This window comes from Chrysemys picta, chromosome 1 (genome assembly GCF_011386835.1).
Source record: "Chrysemys picta bellii isolate R12L10 chromosome 1, ASM1138683v2, whole genome shotgun sequence".
Taxonomy (NCBI): domain Eukaryota; kingdom Metazoa; phylum Chordata; order Testudines; family Emydidae; genus Chrysemys; species Chrysemys picta.
In genome coordinates this window covers 70,830,194-70,851,651 of record NC_088791.1, presented here as the reverse complement: position 1 = coordinate 70,851,651, position 21,458 = coordinate 70,830,194, and the positions used below count along the sequence as shown (strand labels likewise).

The following is a 21,458-nucleotide window of genomic DNA, read 5'->3' as shown; positions in this document are numbered from 1 at the left end:
CACACAATTCATATTGAGTCATCTCCCACTCCCTCCTGTGAGTTGCCAGCAGATACACTTGGTAGTTTTGTTGAAATTTTGTAGTCTTGTCTCCTAGACTTTACAGGGGGTACATAAACGCTACCATCAATATTATAATTGGGGTGATTCTGCAGACAATAGATCCTGACGCTCAGGGGTCTAGGAATCCTTTTAAATGCCCTTTTAATTTTTTTTTATCAATTCTAAAGGTTCTGGCTTAGTAAATATGCGTTTTCCAAGTGATGATGGCACTTGCTGTGATTGGCATTCTGAATTTGTTCTGATATGTTTAAAAAATAAAAAAAAATTCACAACTTTTGAAGCGTGGTAAAGTGCCAAAGTTGTCATGTAGAAGATGGCCAGAATCTGAGCATTTACCAAGTTGTCCAAAGTGCTAAAGTGTCCCTCTCAGCAGAGGAGGCTGGTGCTGGTTGTGGTAAATTCAAAAGGGTTTTTTTAAATTTGGGATGCTGAACATATTGAGACCAGAACGTTCTGCTTCTGTAGCTTGTAGACTACAGAACACATCTTGTGCTTCTTACTGTCACAATATGGAGTCTGATGAAATCTGGGCCTGGAACTAAGGCATCATAGGATGGAATGTTGACTATACTACAGGTGTTAGTTCACATGTCCACCACAGTATAACAGCGCTGTAGCGGTATCAGTAACATTTTTTTAAAATTTCCCTCTCCTTCCTCACCCAAGTGAAATGCTGAAATTAAGGGACATACATAAATAAGAAATAAAGGTAAAGCTCACAAGTAATGAGTGTGATGCTGAAAAAAGTAGAGCTATTAAACACTCGTGGCCAAATCCTGCTAATAGATCTACAGATCATAAGGAATATAGGTTAGTGAAGTATAAGGGAAGAGAAAATGAAAACATGAAGCTGGGGAATCCACAGAATTATCCTGCACTTCAAATAGTATTTTTATGCTGGATACATATGTTACATGTTAGTGCCAAAGAAAACATCATCTTTGGTCAAAAGGGACATTTTAAAAACAGTGGACCAATAAGTGAGATTTTTCCATCTTCATGCTGAGTTAAACAAAGGGCAGTTGATTAAAATATGTGATGTACACCAGTGGTTCTCAAACCAGGGCCGCCGCCAGTTCAGGGAAAGCCCCTGGCGGGCCGGGCTGGCTTGTTTACCTGCCGCGTCCGCAGGTTCGGCCAATTGTGGTTCCCACTGGCCGCGGTTCACCACTCCAGGCCAATGGGGGCTGCAGGAAGGACGGCCAGCATGTCCCTCGGCCTGCGCCGCTTCCTGCAGCCCCCATTGGCCTGGAGCGGCGAATCGCGGCCAGTGGGAGCCACGATTGGCCGAACCTGCGGACGTGGCAGGTAAACAAACTGGCCTGGCCCGCCAGGGGCTTTCCCTGAACTAGCGGTGGCCCTAGTTTGAGAACCACTGCTGTACACCAGTTTTCTCAGTTGAAGAGCTATTCAGGCTGTACATTTCAGCACACACTCTGTGTGCAAATGTAAAGGTTGCATTAACATTGGCGTTTATTGTATCCATTTTGTCTACTAGATTCCTTTTTAAGCAGGAAAAAGGGGAAGTATTTATTGCTGTCCTTTGTTTCATCCTCTCTGTAGAGAAACTGGGTGTTTAAATTTTCAGACAATCAGAACCACCACTAAGCAGAAATAAACTCAAATACATTAGAATTCATTTGGAAACTTCTTTGAAATTTTTCTTGTGGGATGAGCAAAATGGACAAATATAGAGAAAAAAACAAAATATTTAGATGTATCATTTCTATTTGAAGGCTTACATTGGAACATTTTGAAGCATGTTTGACAGTAAAGAGCATATGTCTCCACCTGCCTTTTGGCTGTAGAATTGTATCTAAGCTGTGCCATGTTTCCAACTACTATTAGCATGACTTGGTTTAGACGGCATGGTTCAGGCCAATCATAGACATGTGACATCTCTTTTTTTGGTTAGTAATGTGAACTCACCGTGCTACAAAAACATTACATTCCTGCCTGCTGCATTCATTCCACAGTGAAATTGTGCAGCTGTTATCTAGAATGATTTAAATCATTCTCAGACTGTTTTTCCTTGCAATTTTAGAGAAAATTAAATGAATATCACACCTTTTTCAAAAAGGGAAAAGGTTAATGAGGTAGTGAAATGGGATCACCAGAAGTAAAAGGTAAAGACTGGAGATCATAAAGGAGTAGTATCAAGAGTCATGTCACAGGTTTACCATTTAACAGGAAATTTATAAATTTTATAGTGGGAAATCAATGAAGTGTGGTAGTTAATTGGGATAATGGGTAGAAAAACTTGATGTTTGTATGTTGCTGAACTGGATCATTTAGCAAGGTTCTGGCATACTTAGCATTCATGTTACCCTTGGGTATTTTGGAGCTATGGTTTCTGTGGATGGCACATGAGTTGGGTATTTCAGTCACAATCCTTCTTTAATGCCTGCCTTGCCTTTGGCGTGTGCTAGAAATTATTAGGCTGTTAAGAGGACTGAGTATTATTTCACAGTTCACAGCATCACAGGGAGTAGTAGAGCTACAATTATTTTTCTAAACTGAAAGACATTTTTATGTGCCACGTACGTACTTTGCACTGTTACAGCTACGTTTAACAGCCATTGTAGGGACAATAGAATACTGCAGGCTGCTGTGTTTAGGTGTGATCCAGTGAAATGATGTGACTTGAGGATGCTTAGCACCCCACAAAATGGGAGTGACTGAGCATTAATTACAAACTGTTTTATCATTAATTTGATTTTGGGAATGGCTTCCTCCAACGGTGAAGAAATAGCCTTTGTGTGAGGAATGAACCCAGCTGAGCTAACTGTATATTTGTTTCTTTTGCATTGTCCAATTAAAATGAACCAGGTTTTATAATGACTTTTGTCTCAGATGCTGTATAGTAAGAAAATTGAGCCAGTAGAAAAGTGCCCAACAGTGAAGAAAATTAACTTGTGGGAGTGGATGTGTTTAAAAAACCAAACTGCTTAGTGGTTACTGACAGTTTGAATGGTGTTAATTGTTAGGTATGGGAAACAGGAGAATTGGCCATATAAAATGATCGGTAGGGAGAAGGAAAACTGATTTGGTTGTTTTACATGTGAGAGTAACAGTAGGTAAGGTTTGGTTCATTGGGTTACTATAAGGTCAGCTCAGAGTTCTTAAATGGACTTTTTAAAGTGAGTTTTGTCCTCCTTTGGTTTGCCTGGCTGCTTCCATTGAAGTCTTAATTTTAGGTTTAAAAAGGCGATTCACTGAGCTGCTAGTCTTAATTATATTTATTGTGTATAAGTGTTTCTGCATTAAGAAAACATTATGGTTCTTTTTATTTTTGTGGAGGTTATGTTGTGTTGTGTGTCAGAAATGTAGAAAAAAAAAGTTAACGAGAAAAAAATTAGAATAAAATGCTTGCTGCATAAAGTGGCTGATTGCTTAAAAATCAAAATAAGTAATGAGAATTCAGGTCAGTGTTAAGTTAACAGAAAAACCATCAGGTAGGGTTGCAGCATTGATTATTAAAACTTAACTAGACAGACGTTAAACGAGCCTGGTTTTAAGGACGTGCTAAGCACTTGCCCTCTGAAAGCCAGGCACCTCTAAGGTGTGTCCAGTTAGACATTCAAAAATTGAGGTACTTAAAATCCCTATTCTTTTTAGGATGCTTAAGCCAATACTAGTCTTCAGAATTGATATAAATTTCGTGAATTGTTAACTGTTAGCAAATGGGACTCATCCTCTGTTAACATGTAGACTTAAAAGGTTTATACTGGATTATTGTTTGGAGAGAGAATCAAAATGCATCTCTCGCTCTGAATTGTAGCTTTTATTTTAATTTAGAATCCAAACAGTGACTAGCAGGAACCTAAACTAAGGCCTTGGCTGCACTGGCGGTGTACAGCGCTGCAACTTGCTGCGCTCAGGGGTGTGAAAAAACACCCCCCTGAGCGCAGTGAGTATAGCGCTGTAAAGCGCCAGTGTAATCAGAGCCTGCAGCGCTGCACGCTCGCTCGCAGCGCTGCAAGCTATTCCCCTCGGAGAGGTGGAGTACATACAGTGCTGCGAGAGCCCTCTCGCAGCGCTGGCGGCACGACTACACTCACGCTGCAGCGCTGTGAAGTCCCGAGTGTAGCCAAGGCCTAAAAGTAGAATTTAATCACTGTTATATAAAATATAGTATTGGCTCCCTTCTCCAGTACTCATGGTAGCATAGTTTTGAAATGAAGTATCAAATAGGAAATCCACATTACTACATTAGATCGTGAGTTAATCTTTATACAGTATAAGTTTGGGGCCAGGGAGACAAGGAGGCAGCGGAATCTATTTAACAAATCCATTCTGAAACCCTAAGTAATGACAGTTGCCTAGTGCCCAGCGAGCAGTGCTGAACAGCAGCCTGACTTGAGATGTACTGATTGAATTTAATGTGAAATATCACTGAAGTGGGATGGTGAGAGGGGGGACAATACATTCCACTTTCAGCTCATTAAGAGAATCTGCAGCAGCATAATTTGAGCCTATAATGTCTCTGTTTATTGCTGATTTTGACATCCTCTGGTATCTCCTCACATCAGTGTGTATGTGTGTCCTTTGTGTCTGTTCCCTTTGGATCTTACTAATCAGAATGTGAGGTAAAAGTCTGTTACTGCAACATTCTTGTTCCAACCAGTTAATGCTAACCAGCTGTCTGAGTGAACATAATCCTCACACAGACCATCTAACTCATGAAGGAAGAGGGTCCACTGCGACGTAGGTTTTCATCATGTGCTGGGGTTTCGCCTGGTGTGTTTCCTGCACGATCTGATGTCCGAAAACTTGTCCGGAATGCTTCGTTTGGAGGATACAATGAAATATCTCCTGCTTTACCAGGTTTGTTTTGTCTCAATCTTGCTCAGTAGATCTTAATAACAAAAAACAAAACTTACAATCTCAAATCCATCAATTTAGGTGAAAGCCCTTTACTAAGATTTTGGTATTACAGTAACTAGAGTGAATATTCCAAACATATTTCTGGATGAAATCTGATTGTGGGAAGAGCAGAAATTTTGTATCTTTGACATGGGAGTAAATAAAGTAGCTTGTTTCATAAATGTGTCTGCCTAAAAGGGATTCTATACATGCTTGATAGAGAATGTGGTGTTTTACTTTGATTTGCATACAGGATGCAGTTTTTTGCAACTGAAAAATTGTACAATGGGGAGAGAGAATGTCCTCAAACGACTCTTAAAGTGAGAGACAGAGGTTTTTAAACTGTGTAGTTTATAGCAGCTCCATGGTAACTGCTGCAAAGTTCACACACAAAATGTTAGTGGTCTAGCCTTAACTTGTCATTCGAAGCAAAAGTTTTATTCTTAATCACAGCCCCCCTCTTTTAGTATTGCAGGAGCCTCCAGTAAATGACTTTATATAGGATGGATTGAATCTCATCTTGGTCATACATTTCAACCTGTTCTGATAGGTGAAGGTGTGCAGGGAAAAGTGTTAATTAATAATAATGAGAGCTGTGGTGGATTTTTAAAAAAACTTTTCATTCTACATCTATATAAGTGTGATTCAAATCAGTATTAATGGGCATATAGTCCTATATAATACTTTAGGAAACTTCGACTTTAAAAATGTATTTCCAAGCATTGTCAGTCTGAAGTACAATTCTGCTTTGAAAGTTACAATGTAAAAATGGCCGGTGTGTGTGTGTGTGTGTGTGTGTGTGTGTGAGAGAGAAATATTTATTTTTGTCAGGTTATCTCCATAGAGCCAGGAGAGCTGGAAGAGGAAGCTATTTCATTCCTTTGTTTTTTCCCTCAACAGAATAGCTGGCTAAATTGCAGTTAGTTACATCTGTGTAAATCCACAGAGGACAGTTGGGTTGCTGAATGTCATAGAGGGGCAACTTCTTAATACTGAAGTTATGCCAACTGTCACTGATAGCCTGATTTTGCTTGCGGAACCTTTACTACAAGTGGAGGTAGACAAGAAGAAAAGAACACAATAGAATTCCCCAAGCATAGGCTCAATCTGCAGCGCTGGAAATTAGAGAAATCCTCTCTCTTACTTATAAACCAAACTCATACAGTAATCAGAGAGACAAGAAATATGGACCACAGAGCACCATTTTTAGTCTTTTTTTTGTCTAGAGTAGGACTGCACATTAAGTGTTATCTCTGACCATTACTTCAACAATAACATTTTTTTTTAAGTAGGACAAATGGAAAAGATGAGTCCAAATTTGGTGAACTAGACCAGGGGTTCTCGCAACAAATTTTTTGTTGGCCTCAAAGTGCGGCCACCAACTCTTGCTGGTGGTTGTGCTGACAATTTTTCCTAAGATACTTAATTAACTTTAGGAAAAACAAAATAAATATGCACATATACATGTCCAAATCATTGTAATTTATTTATGTAGGTTTTTTTTTTTTTTTGGACAAACTCAGTAATAAAAATAATTTACATTTGTCTCTATTCTTTACTGGACCTAAACAGAATAGAAACACACAAATAAGGCGCTTTGCATGTTCTTGTCTTTTTGTTGTTGTATCTTTTGCTTTTTTGGTTGCGCTTCCCTCCCCCTGGCCCCTCCCCCCACGCCCCCCAAGGCGTGCTAGCTGGTAAGTCTTCTGCTGTGATAAGTGATATTTATATGTTTGTTAATATCACTTTTCACAGCAGACTTACTCAGCCCCGGCAAGCCCTGGGACAAATTAAGCCTGAATGGGGAGGGAGGCAGCAGGGCCCAGGGACAGTGGCGGGGTGTGGTGAGCCTGGGGCCAGAGCCTGCCACCGCGTGTGTGAAACCTGAAGTCCCGTGGCCGAGGCCTGCCTCCCCTACCCCTGGGGAAGTGGGGAATTCACCAGCTGTCTGCACCTCCAGCGTTTGTGTCTCTGGAGGGGGGCAGGGCCCAACCACCTCTGGCGGCCCTGGGAGAGGGCCACTGCTTTGCGTCCCCCTTCCCTTCATCAAACCCCAAGAGCCTGTGACCGCAAGAAAAGGCACTGGTGACCACATGCGGCCACGGTGACTACAGTTTGAGGAACACTGATTTAAGAAGCCTGTGGGAATTACACACACACAACAGATTTGTAGCTCTATGAAGCTCTTGGTATGTCTTGTGTAAATACCTATTTAGGTAATGCATCTACCTCACTTGATGAGGTGGTCTTTCGATTTGTTATGTAAATAGCTGTTTATGCATACACGGAAAACACCCAGTGTAAAACAAGCATACGTAGATAAAGTCCTGAGGAAATGCCTTGGGGGAAAATAGTTACTGTGGACTTACTTTATTCATTTTTTCAAAGCAAAATCTTATTTAGAGAAAATAGTAACCAAAGTTGTTGTTATACAGTTGCCAATTTTATTTTACTACTATAGCTTGCTGATCATGAAACACTTGAAACTACTTAATTTCCAACAAAGATATTAAAACTAGTTGTGGGGAAACACCCAGAAGTTGAGTATTCACACTGTAGGTGTTTGCCAGTGTATGTCTCCTGCATTGTTGTAGACAAAACGTTGTTCCAGATCTAAATATGCTGTTTCCTTTTTATGTCCCATGAGCCTTCTCCAATACTGCTACCTTCCCTTAAGCATAACTCAAGGTGGGGGGAGGGATAGCTCAGTGGTTTGAGCATTGGCCTGCTAAACCCAGGGTTGTGAGTTCAATCCTTGAGGGGGCCACTTAGGAATCTGGGGCAAAATCAGTACTTGGTCCTGCTAGTGAAGGCAGGGGGCTGGACTCAATGACCTTTCAAGGTCCCTTCCAGTTTTAGGAGATGGGATATCTCCATTAATTTAATTAAATTTAATTTAATTTAATTTTGAGAGTGCTTAATTCTTCAGTTCAGTGTATTATCTTTCAGAGCTGTTTATTGCATCCACTCCTCAAGTTAACCTGCTTCTTATCTTGATGTGTCAAAGTTGACAGCCTTGTCACTCAGTTGACTTTAGGTGATCTTCTTGATCTCTTCATTTATGCTTTCATTTTTGCATTGGTGCACATATGGACTTCAGAATTAAAAACACAATAAGTGACAGTTCTTACATTTTGAATCATAATGGGTTTGGTGTTGGTATTAAGTAGGAATTAATTTCTTGTTCTATTTTTTTTTTCACTTAAGCGTCCTAAATGTGAAGGTTATTTGTTGTGAAATGCAAAATCAGCGTATGAAATGATGCCCCCCTTTTTTCTGCTACAAGATTGATTGCAGGATATACTTACAGGTGCAGCATGAGAAGAAATGAAATTAACATAGTGATGAAATGCTTCATTTGTGAGGTTTAAGAGGTTAAACTCAAATTCAGTTTTAAAATGGCACCATATCATAAACTATGTGCCAAAGATTACCCTGCTTAAACAAGGTAATGACTAATCCTCTTGCTTTTTTGAAATCAGCTTTCCGTAGAGGTCAGAAGAAATATACTTTGTGGAGGACTTTTTTAGTCCAGAAAATATTGTCTTAAATATACAAACTAATATCTCCTCATTGTGTTTTAAATAGATTTTTAAAACATCAGAGCTCTTGGTTATCAGTTCAGTTAATATGTAACTACTAAACTCTGCCTGCTGTTGTATAAAAATACTGTCTTGCAATCAGTTGGGTCTCATTTAAGTGTGATAAGACGGTCAGTTATTAAAAAGAATTGCCCTAATGTTTATAATAGGCACCAAAATTAGCGCCTGAACCAAAACCCATTGACTTCAGCGAGCTTTGGACCAATCCCTTGGTGAGTTTATAATCTGAGGGCCAGAACCTGGCCCATGCCAAATCTGCTTTGTTTTGGTCTGGTGGAGAAAAGCAAATTTAAATATTGCCTTAGTGGATTCTCTACGGAGATCCCACTAGTGGTGTATAGCCAGCCTGAAGCCACTCACCACCTCCCCTCCCCTTACAACTCTCAGTATATGGCATACGAGGGGAGGGGCTATTGGGAGTGCAGCAGTGTCCTGGCCACTATTCCTGGCTGCTGTAACAGCCCCTTGGAGATCATTGCAAGCTAGGCTTAGGTTAGAGCAGCTTTTAACTTATCCTGGGCGTGAACTTGACCCTGCTTGAACTTGAATCAGTTTTAACTTATCCTGGGGGTGAACCTACAGCTCTGAGATCAGGTGAGAATTAAGTTTGTCACCTTTGCCATCCCACTTGGTACTGTGCTAAGTACATCTCAGCCAGACCCAAGGATTGGTCTCAGGAGCACAGTGGGATGCGATGCATAAATCTGAATTGATTCACACATTGGGACAGAAGAACTCAGAGTATTTTGTTCTTAGTATTATAGTTTTTGTGTTGAAATGGACACAAGGACTTTTAAGGCTGACACATCTGTCTGCACATATCTTCTTCATTTGAAAGATATACTTTAAGTTTCTGGTTAAACAGGGCTCAATGTGCAGAATATTTAAGTGTACCCAAGAAACCAGTTACAAGAAAATGAAAGAAGAAATTAAAAAGATGAACTGAAAACTGTCAGTGATTCAGATTGAAGAACTTGAGACCTGGGTTGATTTTTAAACACTGCTTCCAGCCCCTCTGGCATTGTCAGTTCCAACCTCAGACAGTGACCTCAAATGCATTTTGCATTAGCATTTAGTGCCACGAAATACAGACTTCCAGTGCCTTAAGGGCTAACGGAAATACAAATATAGCAATAACACTGAGCATTAAGTTCAAACAGATGGATCCTCCTCTGTTATGCCATGTTATCTCCATCAAGATTCTATATGCATGTATAAATAAATTCACAGTGTATGGCTGATGGAAAAACCAGGTATATTTTTGTCTACAATAACAAAAAACAAATATACCCTCTAACACACATTGTTCCGGAAGGTAGTAAGTCAAGGGGGCAGCTAATCAGAACATGGTCTCTACAAATTGAAATTCATATTGACTACAGAGTTTTGGCTAACAAACAATTTTAGGGTTATTTTGGTACAAATCTCCTTGAATGAATTAGACTAATAGTGCTTCTGTTAAAATAAGCTTAAAATACACAGATGCTTCCATCGTAGGAGAATACATGGCAAAAGTAGTGTTTTACTATATAAGGCTGTGACTAGGTTAGAGGTAGAATACTGCGTTTTATAGACTATTTTCATAACACCAAGGAGAAAAATCTGAAGAATATATTTAGTAGAAGTTTTAAAAAGCTGCCTTACTGTTGCTGGAAAAGAGGCAACACCAAGGCAACACAATGCTGGGATGCACAACTATGCAGGGTTTTTTTTGGAGTGGAACAAAGCTCTTTACTGCAAAGGTTCAAAATCCGGGACACTGTATAAATAGCAAGCTGAGTGCAATAGTTTTTGCTTTGGTTAATTTTTAAAGTTTAATTGTTCAATAGAATAGTAAGGGTTTGAAACAAGTAATATAAATTAGTTTGATACAACTGAACACTTAAGAGAGAAGAAACTGAAGCATGAAAGTAGAGTTCAAATAAAAAAAGGATGATCGTGGATCAGATAGCATCCTACTTTCCTGTAATTCCTCATGTCCCAATTGATGTATGCAGTTTTCATTTGTGCCTGGTGTAGCTAATTAAATCTATGGAACATTTTAGGAAAGTTTAGAGTGTGTGAGTGTGTGTGTGTATAAAATTAAGTTCTTAAAGCTGTCATCCTTTAACAGGAAGCTGTGAATTTATAGCTTCTATCCTTTTAATCACAATTCTTGATGTTAAACATTCTTGTTAATTCAACTTATTATGTCTTTTTGTAATTAGGATAGCTATTTTCTGTCCCTTTCTCCATTAACTTTTCTGCTTAACATCCAGGAATGTCAAAACTTAGACTGAGGTGGGTGAGGTAATATCTTTTATTGGCTCAACTTCTGTTGGTGGGAGAGACAAGCTTTTGAGCCCAGGCCTGAAGAAGAGCTCTGTGTAAGCTCGAAAGCTTGTCTTTCTCATCAACAGAAGTTGGTCCAATAAAAGGTATTACCTCACCCACCCTGTCTCTCTAATATCCAGAGACCACTATGGCTACAGCACTGTATAAAACTTAGATTGGTTCTTTTATTCTGTGTGTACTAGATAGAAATATGTGCTTGTCTTCTAGGCATCATAGACTCATAGACTTTAAGGTCAGAAGGGACCATTATGATCATCTGGTCTGACCCCCTGCATGCTGCAGGCCATAAAACCGTCCCTACCCCTTCCCTGGAAGTCCTGGAAGGGTGCAGATGCTGGCCCAGAGATGGGCTCTGGAAAATACTGGTTTCTGTTCAAACCAAAAAGAAAAATTGTCCAACTTTACAATGGTGAGGGGGGGAATCTACTTTTAGGGTGTGTATTGGGGGAGAGGAGGAGGAATGAGCAACCCATCTTCTTGAGGGAGGCAATCTATTTTTTCCACAGGACCTCCCTACGTACCAGTGTCTCCACAATTCCTAATTCTTAAGGCAGTCCTTCAACCTCCAGGAGAGGTGTAGCCCATTGGAGTAATTACTACCCATGCAACATTTGTCAGGTGAACTAGCTTTCTTGTGGCCCAAGGCTTTATGGTATATTTGCAGTCAAAATGGTGCAAGGCCTTTCATCTGGCTGGGTCTATTCTGAGGTATGTTCTTTCTGAGGTGACCTTTAAATTATCTGTGGTGTACCTAGATGGCATAGTAACAGGTATACCTTGATATACTGAAATATATGCATCAGAAATTTTTTATTCTTGCACTGCAAAAAACTATTCCAACAAAATGGAGCACTGATATAATCTGTTCCAGCATTTCATCACATGCATGGTATTGACTTCTTCCGCCACTCTATACTTAAAACATTTCATGCTGTAAAAGTGTGCCATCAAGTTGTAGGATGACAGCTTTGACGCTGATAAAAGCCTAGTGTTATTGCCTAACTTACATATATAATACTGTAGATACAAAGGAGTGTTAACTTAAAAACAATTGAAACAAAAGTTAATATTGTATATATCACACACACCATGTTGGACTCAAAATGTAAGCACATGTTAAGATGTGAAGCAATCTTTAATCTGGAGAAGAACTACAAAAGGGCGGTTCCATCTATGTTGTGTGTGCACTTTTGCATATATTAAACATGTTGATTTACTGCTTATGTACAGTAGTTTGAAGTATTTTAATGACCATGGCAAGGGAATTTGTTGTTTTTTGTTTTCCTCCTTGAATTTATATCTGAGAGACCAAATAGCTAATAAGTTCCAACCAGAGTGTGGGTGGTGACACAATCTCACTATTTGGAATCTTCATTAGCATAAATCCTGGAAGGGTGCAGGTGCTGGCCCAGAGATGGGCTTGGGAAAATACTGGTTTCTGTTCAAATGAAAAAGAAAAATTGTTCAACTTTGCAGTAGGAGGGAAGCTGCTTTTAAGGATTTGCATTTGTCCAACTGTTTGCTATAATCATTAGTACTGGTATATTATGCATTACAGGTGTTCGTTTGGTAGTGAAAACTGTGACGTTGCATATCATTTTAATTGTAACCCTTTATTCTGAAAAATGTACCTTTTTTCAGTGAAGCTTTCCATGCTTGCATCTGCCTAAAAGTTAATTAAAAAAAAAAAATAGAGCAAAATCTCTCTGGCCAGCTTTGAGTCAAGTTTTTGTTTGTTTGTTTCTATTTAAAACAAAACAAAACACATTTTTTTCCAGTGCCAGGAAGTATCTGGAACTTGTAATTGCATGTTTTGTTTTTTAAAAAGCAACGAACAGTGAGGAGTGTCTATTTAATTAGAAAAAAGTTGGTTCTGACTTAATAAATTTGCCTGTTTAAAACATTGTGTACTCCATGTGCACAATATAAAACTCTGGAGTGTAGAGGTGCACATTTTGGGAAATATTTATGGTGTATGTGTGAGCAGCTCAGAATCTCAACACTTCTAAGTCTGAAGTGGCAGTTGGGAAAATTGTATATAATGTGAAATTTAAAATATGAATAAATACACAGAATAATGTATTTTCAGTGAGGAAACTAATTTTGTTAGAAACTCAGAAGTAGCTGTACAGCAAGTGATATGTTGAAACCTCAGATGTATTTTTACTAAACAATGTTATTTAATCACATTTTATAGGGGCAGTGTTTTTATTTTTTTAATTTATTTGCATAGTTCTGGATGATAACCAGACAAGTGAAAATTACTAATTTATGTTTTACTTTTCAAGAGCCAGATAACTCATTTGAATACACTACATTTTATTTTATCATATTGCAACAATGTCATCTTCTCTTTTAAGGTTTTGATAGAGGGAAAGATGATGTGTCACAAAGTAAAGAAGATTCAGCACATTCAATGTCAAAAAGCAAGGTAAGCACAGCCAGCTTTCCAAAAGCTGGTTTTAAAATATGCAATTACACAGTGGAGTTGTTCCATGCACTGGGTTTAAATGCAAGTGTATTTAGCCACAGTGAGTGTTAATCTGGTGGATTGCTGTGAAGACCTCTCAAGGGAGAAGGATTAAATATTATTAAAAGCATAGTGTCTACTTTATTAGGGTGACTTTAAACATAAACCTACAGTGCAAACTCAAGAAATTGAGTTATAGTTTCTCATGTCGTCGTCTTAAAAATTTTCATTTAGAAGATGGCATTTCTTAACTTAAATCCACTGTACTTTTGGGCAGCACTGGTCTTGATAAAGAATGTGAACTTCCAGCCTTTTGACCTGTAAGTGAGAGTGCGTCATAATATCTCCTTATGGGACGAGTTGAGGGTTGTGGGAAAAGGTGTGTTTTCCAACAATCATTCTATTTATGTGTAGTTTGTGTTTTGAGATACGAAAGTATTTTTAATTTAATGTTGCTATTTAGGAGCATGAAGTAGTCATTCATGAGTTCAATATGAAGTCCCATTTCTGTTAAGCAATGAGGGCCTCCTAGGAGGTGCAAAGTGCCATCATCTCCCATGCCAGTCAACAGTCTACTGATCTTTAGTATAAGAAACTATGGTCACTGGTTTCTTTACATTCCTTTTAAAACTAGATCTGGTCATTAATTTTTTGACTAAACATCTTTCATTAGAAAATGCCAATTTGTTGAAGTCGCATCTGTTCTCTGGAGAGATTCAGTTTTGATCAATTTTGCATTTCAAAATTTTTTTTGAAATGATCAAAACTTCTTGTTGTAACTTTCTGCGCAAAATAAAAATCAAAAACCAGAGCCCAAGCTCCAGCCTGAGTTCATAACATCAAAGCATCATTTACACAGCTACTTTTAGTGTGCAAACCCCACTTCCGTAAGTCTGTAGACCTGGTCTGGGAGACTCAAACCTCTTAGCTTAGATCCATTTGTACTTAGAGCCTGATGAGTTATTCATATAAAGGTTTTCCGGAACTTGCCTCTAGATTGTAAGATGTGGTATTTTTACATCAGACATTTTCTCAGAGTTTTAAGAAATTCCCAGATTCTGGCCTAGAACATCTTAAATGTGGAAGGTCAGTGTACTACTAGAGAGAACACACTATTGCCATATTCCCTTTGGTTTTTTTGCTTCACAAGTTGTCAAGGCTAAATCACCACTCTGGCACTTTGAGTGCAGAAGGTAGGGCCTGCAAGGATTCTAAAAAGTAATACTTGCCACTCCAGGCTTGTATTAAACTTCCAAGGTTACAGCTTTTTTTTCTGACCTTAGCTTGGTAAACACTGCCACCACCCAAATGCAAACAAAACAAAACCTTGGACCCAGGAAGGAACACTTGGGAATTCCTCCCTGTGGGGTAACCTAAAGCCCTTTCACCCCTCCTCTGGGGAAGAGCTGAGGGGAAAAAAAACAAAGGAAATTAGCTGTAACCACCAGCTAATCAAACAGCATATGCACAAACCTCTTAGGACACCAAAAATCCAATCCGGTCTTAAAGGTATATTTTATTAAAAACAGAAAGGAAGAAAATACATCTGGAATTTAGGCTTTTGCTAGATTTTAAAAGAGCAATTCCAAAAATTAAGCACCCAAACTAGCCTTCTTGGGGGTTCATCTTAACGGTTACAAGCAACAAAAGCATCGGGTTAGCACAGAGGAGATCCACAAGCCAAAATAAGCAATAAACCCGATAGTGTCTAACTAAACATTCCCTACCCAAATTATTTTTTCTAGGTATGGAAGATACTTTTGCATACCTGGTTCAAACCTTACAAGCATTCCTGCTTATAGCATTACTGCTCCGTGTCGCTCCAGCCCAGCGAACAGACCAAGGGAAAGTTTCTTTCCCAATTTTAAAAAGTTCTAGCCTTCCCATTGGCTCTTTTGGTCAGGCGCCCACTTCTTTTTATTTTTCTCTTTACCTGGGGGACTTTTTAACCCTTTACAGGTAAAGCAAGTAGAGAACAGCTACAAAGAGGGATTTTACAGCTAACTGGCTGGCTGGGTGTCCATCAAAGGGAGCAACCCGCCACCCCTCCCCCCTTCATTACCACACAAGTACTTTAAGTTTACAGTCTATGGCTGCAGAAATCTTACATTTGAAAAACCTGTACTTGTAGAGACTGGTGTAATATGAGGTAATTTTTATTTGTGATGCTTTGTGACCCCTAATGTAGCATGGATGTGAACAGCAACAACTTCTTGGTCAGGGCCTAAGTGTCTAATATGTAGGTCTGCCTTTGGTGACTCTTGTGTATTTGGTGGCACATGAAGTTTTAATGTGGAATAATGGCCTTCAGTATCTTTCTAATCAACAGTCTGTAATGTATATCTTTCTGTGTGGTTATAAAAAAGGTCACATTTTGCACAACATCTGTATGAATAAGAGTAAACTACCGTTTGGTCACTGAATTGAAATTTGTTTTTACAGATGAGATTTTCTGACATTTTTTTCTCAGGGCATTTCTGCAAGGGCAAAATGAAAGCTGTTTAGGTACCTTAACTGAATATTTAAATTCAATGGCAAAAAAAAAAAAAAACCCTGTTAACACAGGGTTAAGTTGCTTGGTAGTATGTCGACCCCTTGTAGAACTTCTAAAAACAAGGAAATTCACAGTTAAAATTGCCATGCAACTTTAACTCCGCCCTTTTTGGGTAATGCATGCTGCCAACCTCACAATTGCTGAAATGTAGACGCTCTTCACCAACTTTTTTACTGTCCATTCACTCTCCCCCACTAGATTCCATCTAACATTATTAAAGGGAAAATAGGTTGCCCACATTACCTTCTGTCTCTTCCTCTGGACCTGGCAGTAGCCAAGGGAATTATTAGGATACACTGTAGGTGCAGTTAGTGTGTTAACTGCATTTTCTGCTTTTCAAAAGTTTGAGTTGTCCTCAACATTCTGCAAGAGACAACATCCCACCAAGCAACCTTTTGACTGCAGCAGCAGTCAAAAAAGCTAACAGTGTTAGGAACCACTAGGAAAGAGAGAGATAATAAGACAGAAAATATCATAATGCTACTATATAGTATACCCACACCTTGAATGCTGCATGCAATTCTGCTCTCCCCATCTCAGAGATGCTTTAGACCTGGAAAAGGGCAACAAAAATGATTAGGGGTATGGAACAGCTTCCACATAAGGAGAGATTTAAAAGACTGGGACTGTTCAGTTGAGAAAAGAGATGACTAAGGGAGGGATATGATAGAGGTGTATAAAATAGTGTGGAGAAAGTGAATAAGGAAGTGTTATTTACCCCTTCACATAATATGAGAACCAGGGTTCACCCAATTAAATTAATAGGCAGCAGATTTTAAAAAAACATACAGAGGTATTTCTTCACACAAAATACAGTCCACCTGTGGAACTCATTGCCAGGTGATCTTGTGAAGGCCAAAAGTATAACTGGGTTCAAAAAAAATTGGATAAGTTCATGGAGGATAGGTCCAGCAATTGCTATTTTGCCAAGATAATTGTCCTGTTCTGTTCATTCCTTCTGAAGCATCTAGCACTGACCCCTGTCAGAAGATAGGATAGTGGGCTATATGGATAATGGTCTGCAGTATGGCCGTTCTTGTGTTCTTACCTATGTTAATACAAAGTTATTTGCCATTGAATAGAAACTCACAGTTCAGGCACCCAAACAGTGCCAAACTACTATAATAATAGACAGTCCCTACCTCAACGAGCTCACAGTCCAAGGCCTGGTCTATACTCTACAGTTTACGTCAACCTAATTATGTCAGTGTACATACTACAGCCTTGTCCCGCCGATATAAGTACCCAACTACACCGACATAACTCCACCTCCAAGAGAGGGGTAGCACTTAGGTCGTTGATGTTCGACCAATGCAGTGTTTGTGTAGACCAGGGGTCAGCAACCTTTCAGAGTGGTGTGCCGAGTCTTCATTTATTCACTCTAATTTAAGGTTTCGCGTGCTGGTAATACATTTTAAAGTTTTTAGAAGGTCTCTTTCTGTAAGTCTCTATTATATAACTAAACTATTGTATGTAAACAAGGTTTTCAAAATGTTTAAGAAGCGTCATTTAAAATTAAATTAAAATGCTGATCTTACGCCACCAGCCTGCTCAGCCCACTGCCAGCCTGGGGTTCTGCTCACCTAGGCCGGTAGAGGGCTGATCAGGGCCTGCGACTGGGACCCCAGACCTGGGGGAGTGGGGTATTTCAGGGGTCAGGACAGAGGGCTGGGGGAAGGGGGTCAGGGCAGAAGGCTGGGTGTGTGTTGGGGTGTGGGGGTGCAGGGCAGAGGGCTGAGTGTGTGTGTGGGGGGTTCAGGGCAGAGGGATGAGGCTGTGGGGGTGCAGGGCAGAAGGCTGGGTGTGTGTTGGGGTGTGGGGGGTTCAGGGAAGAAGGCTGGGGGAATGGGGGGTGCAGGGCAGAAGGCTGAGTGTGTGCGTGGGTTCAGGGCAGAGGGATGGGGCTGTGGGGGTGCAGGGCACAGGGATGGGTGTGTGTTGGGGTCAGGGGGTTCAGAGCAGGGGGGTGGGGGGTATAGGGCAGAAGGCTGGGGTGCTCAGCTCGTGGGGGTGCTCCCTGCCCTGAGCGGCTCATGGCAGGGGGCTGGAAGGGATATGCCCTGTTCCACCCCCTTCCCCCAGGCTCCGTCCCTACCTCTCTCTGCGTCCTCTACGGAGCTATGTGCACGCTGCCACTCTTCCCCCTCCCCCTTGCTAGGGCCATCAGTTGATTGGCGCAGGGAAGGAGAGGAGGAGGGGCAGGAAAGCACCACACTGGGGGAAGAAGCGGGGGAGGGGGAAGCTTGGCTGCTGCAGAACCAAGCTTCTGTTTCCTGCCCCTGCAGGGGAGAGCGGTGGGCGGGGGGGCTGAGTGGGGCTGGGGGCTGGGACCATGGCAGGGAGCTGCATGCCACTTAAAATCGGCTCGCGTGCCGTAGGTTGCCGACCCCTGGTGTAGACACTGCATTGCTTGCATTGGCCAATGGCTATCTTGTCAGTTTCATGGTTCCAGCATGGACAAAATTGACAAGAAATCTGAGCAGCTAGATCCCAGCTTCCCTTGCCTTCCTATTCCCAGCTGGGCTGCTGCCCAGAGGCTTCCCGCTCAGCCCCCCACTTTGCCCCTCTTCAGTCAGTGGAAGCGCTCCTGGTGAGGGGGGCATGCACAACTGATAGGAGGGTAGCGTGGACATCAGCCACTGCAGTAACACTGCTCTACAGCCAAAATGCTTCTGAAATAAATGTAGTCAAACTTTACTAATTCTGGGTCACTGAGAAGGAAAATGATGCTTAAAATTGTTGACTGGCTCTAGTTTTCAAGATACGCTATTGGGTCAGTATATACGATCCTTGACTTGGGAATGGCGGAGGATACGTGAGTTATAAAGGGAAAGGATCTCAATTTAAACCAGAAATGACTAAAATACATCTTTGACTGGATCTATGAATAAATCTATGACTGGGTTTGGACAGTACTTGCTTTTTAGGCAAAACAATGACTGATGCAATCTGAAGCTGGTATTGCGTCATCCATGATATGAATTGCATCATATTATTCCTAGAAGTCATGGATGATGCAATCATAACGAAGCTTACATCACTCTGCTGAACAAATTGCCCTATATCAGCTCTAGAAATCATACAGTGTCGTGCTCTCTTACTTGTCAGTGTTTGATTTTGCAAAGGGACACATTTCTGTTTAGCCAAAGTGAGCAGAGATGCCTCGTACTTGTGTGAACAGTGCAGATAACTTCTGCTATGTTTGTGGTGAAGTGACTTTTGCATCACAAAAGCGCAGTATAAGCACTATGGTAAAGAAAGCCTATCACCTTTATTTTGGCTGCAAAATTGGAGATCAGGACAAGAGGTGGGCCCCACACATATGCTGCAACACTTGTGCAACAAATCTTCGCCAGTGATTGAACAGGAAAGGTGTGTGAAAGAAGAAAAAGTGGACTGTGCATTATCCAAACATTCCATCAGCTATACGCCCAGTACCCCACGGAGAAGGACTGCCGGTTCCTGATGCACCAGAATCATTCTCACTTGAGTCAGACGAGGAAGAGGATGAAACTTTTGATCCTGAACCATCAATGTCACAGGACCCACATTTTCTCCCATCCTCCTCCTCTGAACCACACCTCATAACACAAGGTGAACTGAATGACCTTGTCAGGGATTTGGAACTACCCAAGAGTAAGGCAGAGCTGTTGGGCTCCAGACTACAGCAGTGGAATCGCCTGGAAGGTGATGTTAGGGTTTCCGTGTTCTGTGACCGTCAAAAGGATCTTGTCCCATTCTTCTTCATGGAAGGTGATCTTGTATCCTGCAACAACATCGATGGTGTGATGGCAGCCCTCAACATCGTTCACGATCCAGATGAGTGGAGACTATTCATTGCTTCATCGAAGACGAGTCTTAAGCTGTTTTACTGCATAATGGCAATGTTTTGCCATCAATTCCAGTTGGCCATGCAGTCCATATGTAGGAAACCTATGACAACATGAAACAACTTTTGAGGTGCATAAACGATGACCACCATCAGTGTCAGCTTTGTGGCGATTTGAAGGTTGTTGCTCTCTTGCTTGGTCTGCAGACTGGATACACAAAGTACTGCTGTTTTCTCTGCAAATGGGATAGTCGTGCAAGAGATTCCCACTACATCAAGAAAGATTGGCCACTCCGACAGTCATTGGAGCCTGGGAGGAAAAGTGTTCAGCAGCCACCACTTGTTGAATCAAGGAAGATTTTGTTACCACCCTTACACATCAAGCTGGGTCTGATGAAGAATTTTGTCAAGGCCATTGACAAAACACAAGCAGCTTTCAAGTACCTCCGTGGAAAATTTCCAAGGTTAAGTGAAGCTAAGATAAAGGAAGGTGTCTTTGTTGGTCCTCAGATTCGTGAACTTCTTCAAGATGATGCATTTGACCATGCACTGCGTGGCAAGGAAAAGACGGCATGGAAAGCCTTCCAGTTAGTGGCAATAAATTTTCTCAGAAACAACAAGGCAGACAACTACAGGTTGTTGGTGGAAAACCTCCTCAAGGCATACAAAAGCCTTGGTTGCAACATGTCACTAAAGATAGTGCAAAAAATGTCTCATCTAGATTTTTTTCCCACCGAACTGCGGAGTAGTGAGCGACGAGCACGGCGAGCGATTTCACCAGGACATTGCAACAATGGAGAAACGCTATCAGGACAAATGGAGCCCATCAGTGCTTGCAGACTATTGCTGGACAGTGACAAGAGATGCTCCATTTAATGAATACAAGAGACCAGCCAAGAAGCACCGAGTAGACACTGAATAGAACTAAACTATGTACATAATAGTTTTTTGCCTTTTGTTTCATAATACATTTTATTTATATAACCCTTTTGCTGATTTTTAAAGTGTTACATAAACAGGACAGGTGAAATATTATCATGTAAAGCAACCGTAAACACATGAAAAGACCTAGGTTTACAATTTATGATTAAAACTCTACTATCTACACAATATACATAGACATAAAATGTAAAAACTTAAATACCTTAGAAACAGTAGCCAATCAGTTGTTTTAATTGTCATATTTGAATTCAGCACATCAAAATACATAATAAATAGCACATTTTATCTCTGAAGCAGACGACTTCTCAAAAACTGTAGATCAGTGTAATTACTGCAGTGGCTGTAAGTCGACCTAATAATGTAGGTTGACTTAGTACTGCAGTGTAGTCATGCCCTTTAGTGAATTGGTGGATGTGAGCAGGATATGCACCTGGGCTGAGCTTCATTGGCTGAGTGGGAAGGAGAGGAGGGTTGGCGTTCACTGGCAGAGGTGGGGCTGTGGGAGGGTTGGGGGTGCATGGGGGCTGGAGTGAACTGGCAGAACTGTGGGGTGCCAGGGGTTGGGGTCCATTGACAGCTGTGGGGTACAGGGGGTTGGGGTGCAGAGGAGTTGGTGCATTGGCAGTGCTGGAGGGTGCCATGTCTTCCTCACCTGAACCCCAAACTTGCTCTTCTCCCATACCACCCATATTTATTTGTTTCCCCCTTCCCCCCCCCCCCCCCATGCTTCCCAGGAAGCATTCACATGTCTGATTTTCCACAAAGACTTTAATTACACTTCCCCAAAATAAAATTGCT

General features: G+C 40.9%; 1 protein-coding gene across 26 annotated transcripts in view; it reads left to right on the top strand.

Moving 5' to 3' along the window:
- Positions 1 to 21,458, top strand: part of OSBPL8 (oxysterol binding protein like 8) — a 198,998-nt gene that overhangs the window by 122,644 nt on the left and 54,896 nt on the right. For 21 of the 26 annotated variants that reach the window (XR_010590973.1, XR_010590972.1, XM_065559324.1 and 18 more), the window contains one exon: positions 13,226 to 13,296. The exons of 2 other annotated variants lie outside the window; for them this stretch is intronic. Coding sequence is in view for 22 of the 24 variants with exons in the window: in XM_065559324.1 (XP_065415396.1) it covers positions 13,226 to 13,296 (71 nt within the window). In the remaining 2 variants the exon portion in view is untranslated. Of the gene's footprint in view, positions 1 to 4,690; positions 4,891 to 13,225; positions 13,297 to 21,458 lie in introns of all 26 variants that reach the window. 3 more of the 26 variants (XM_065559336.1, XM_005310820.5, XM_065559299.1) reach the window with 1 other exon arrangement.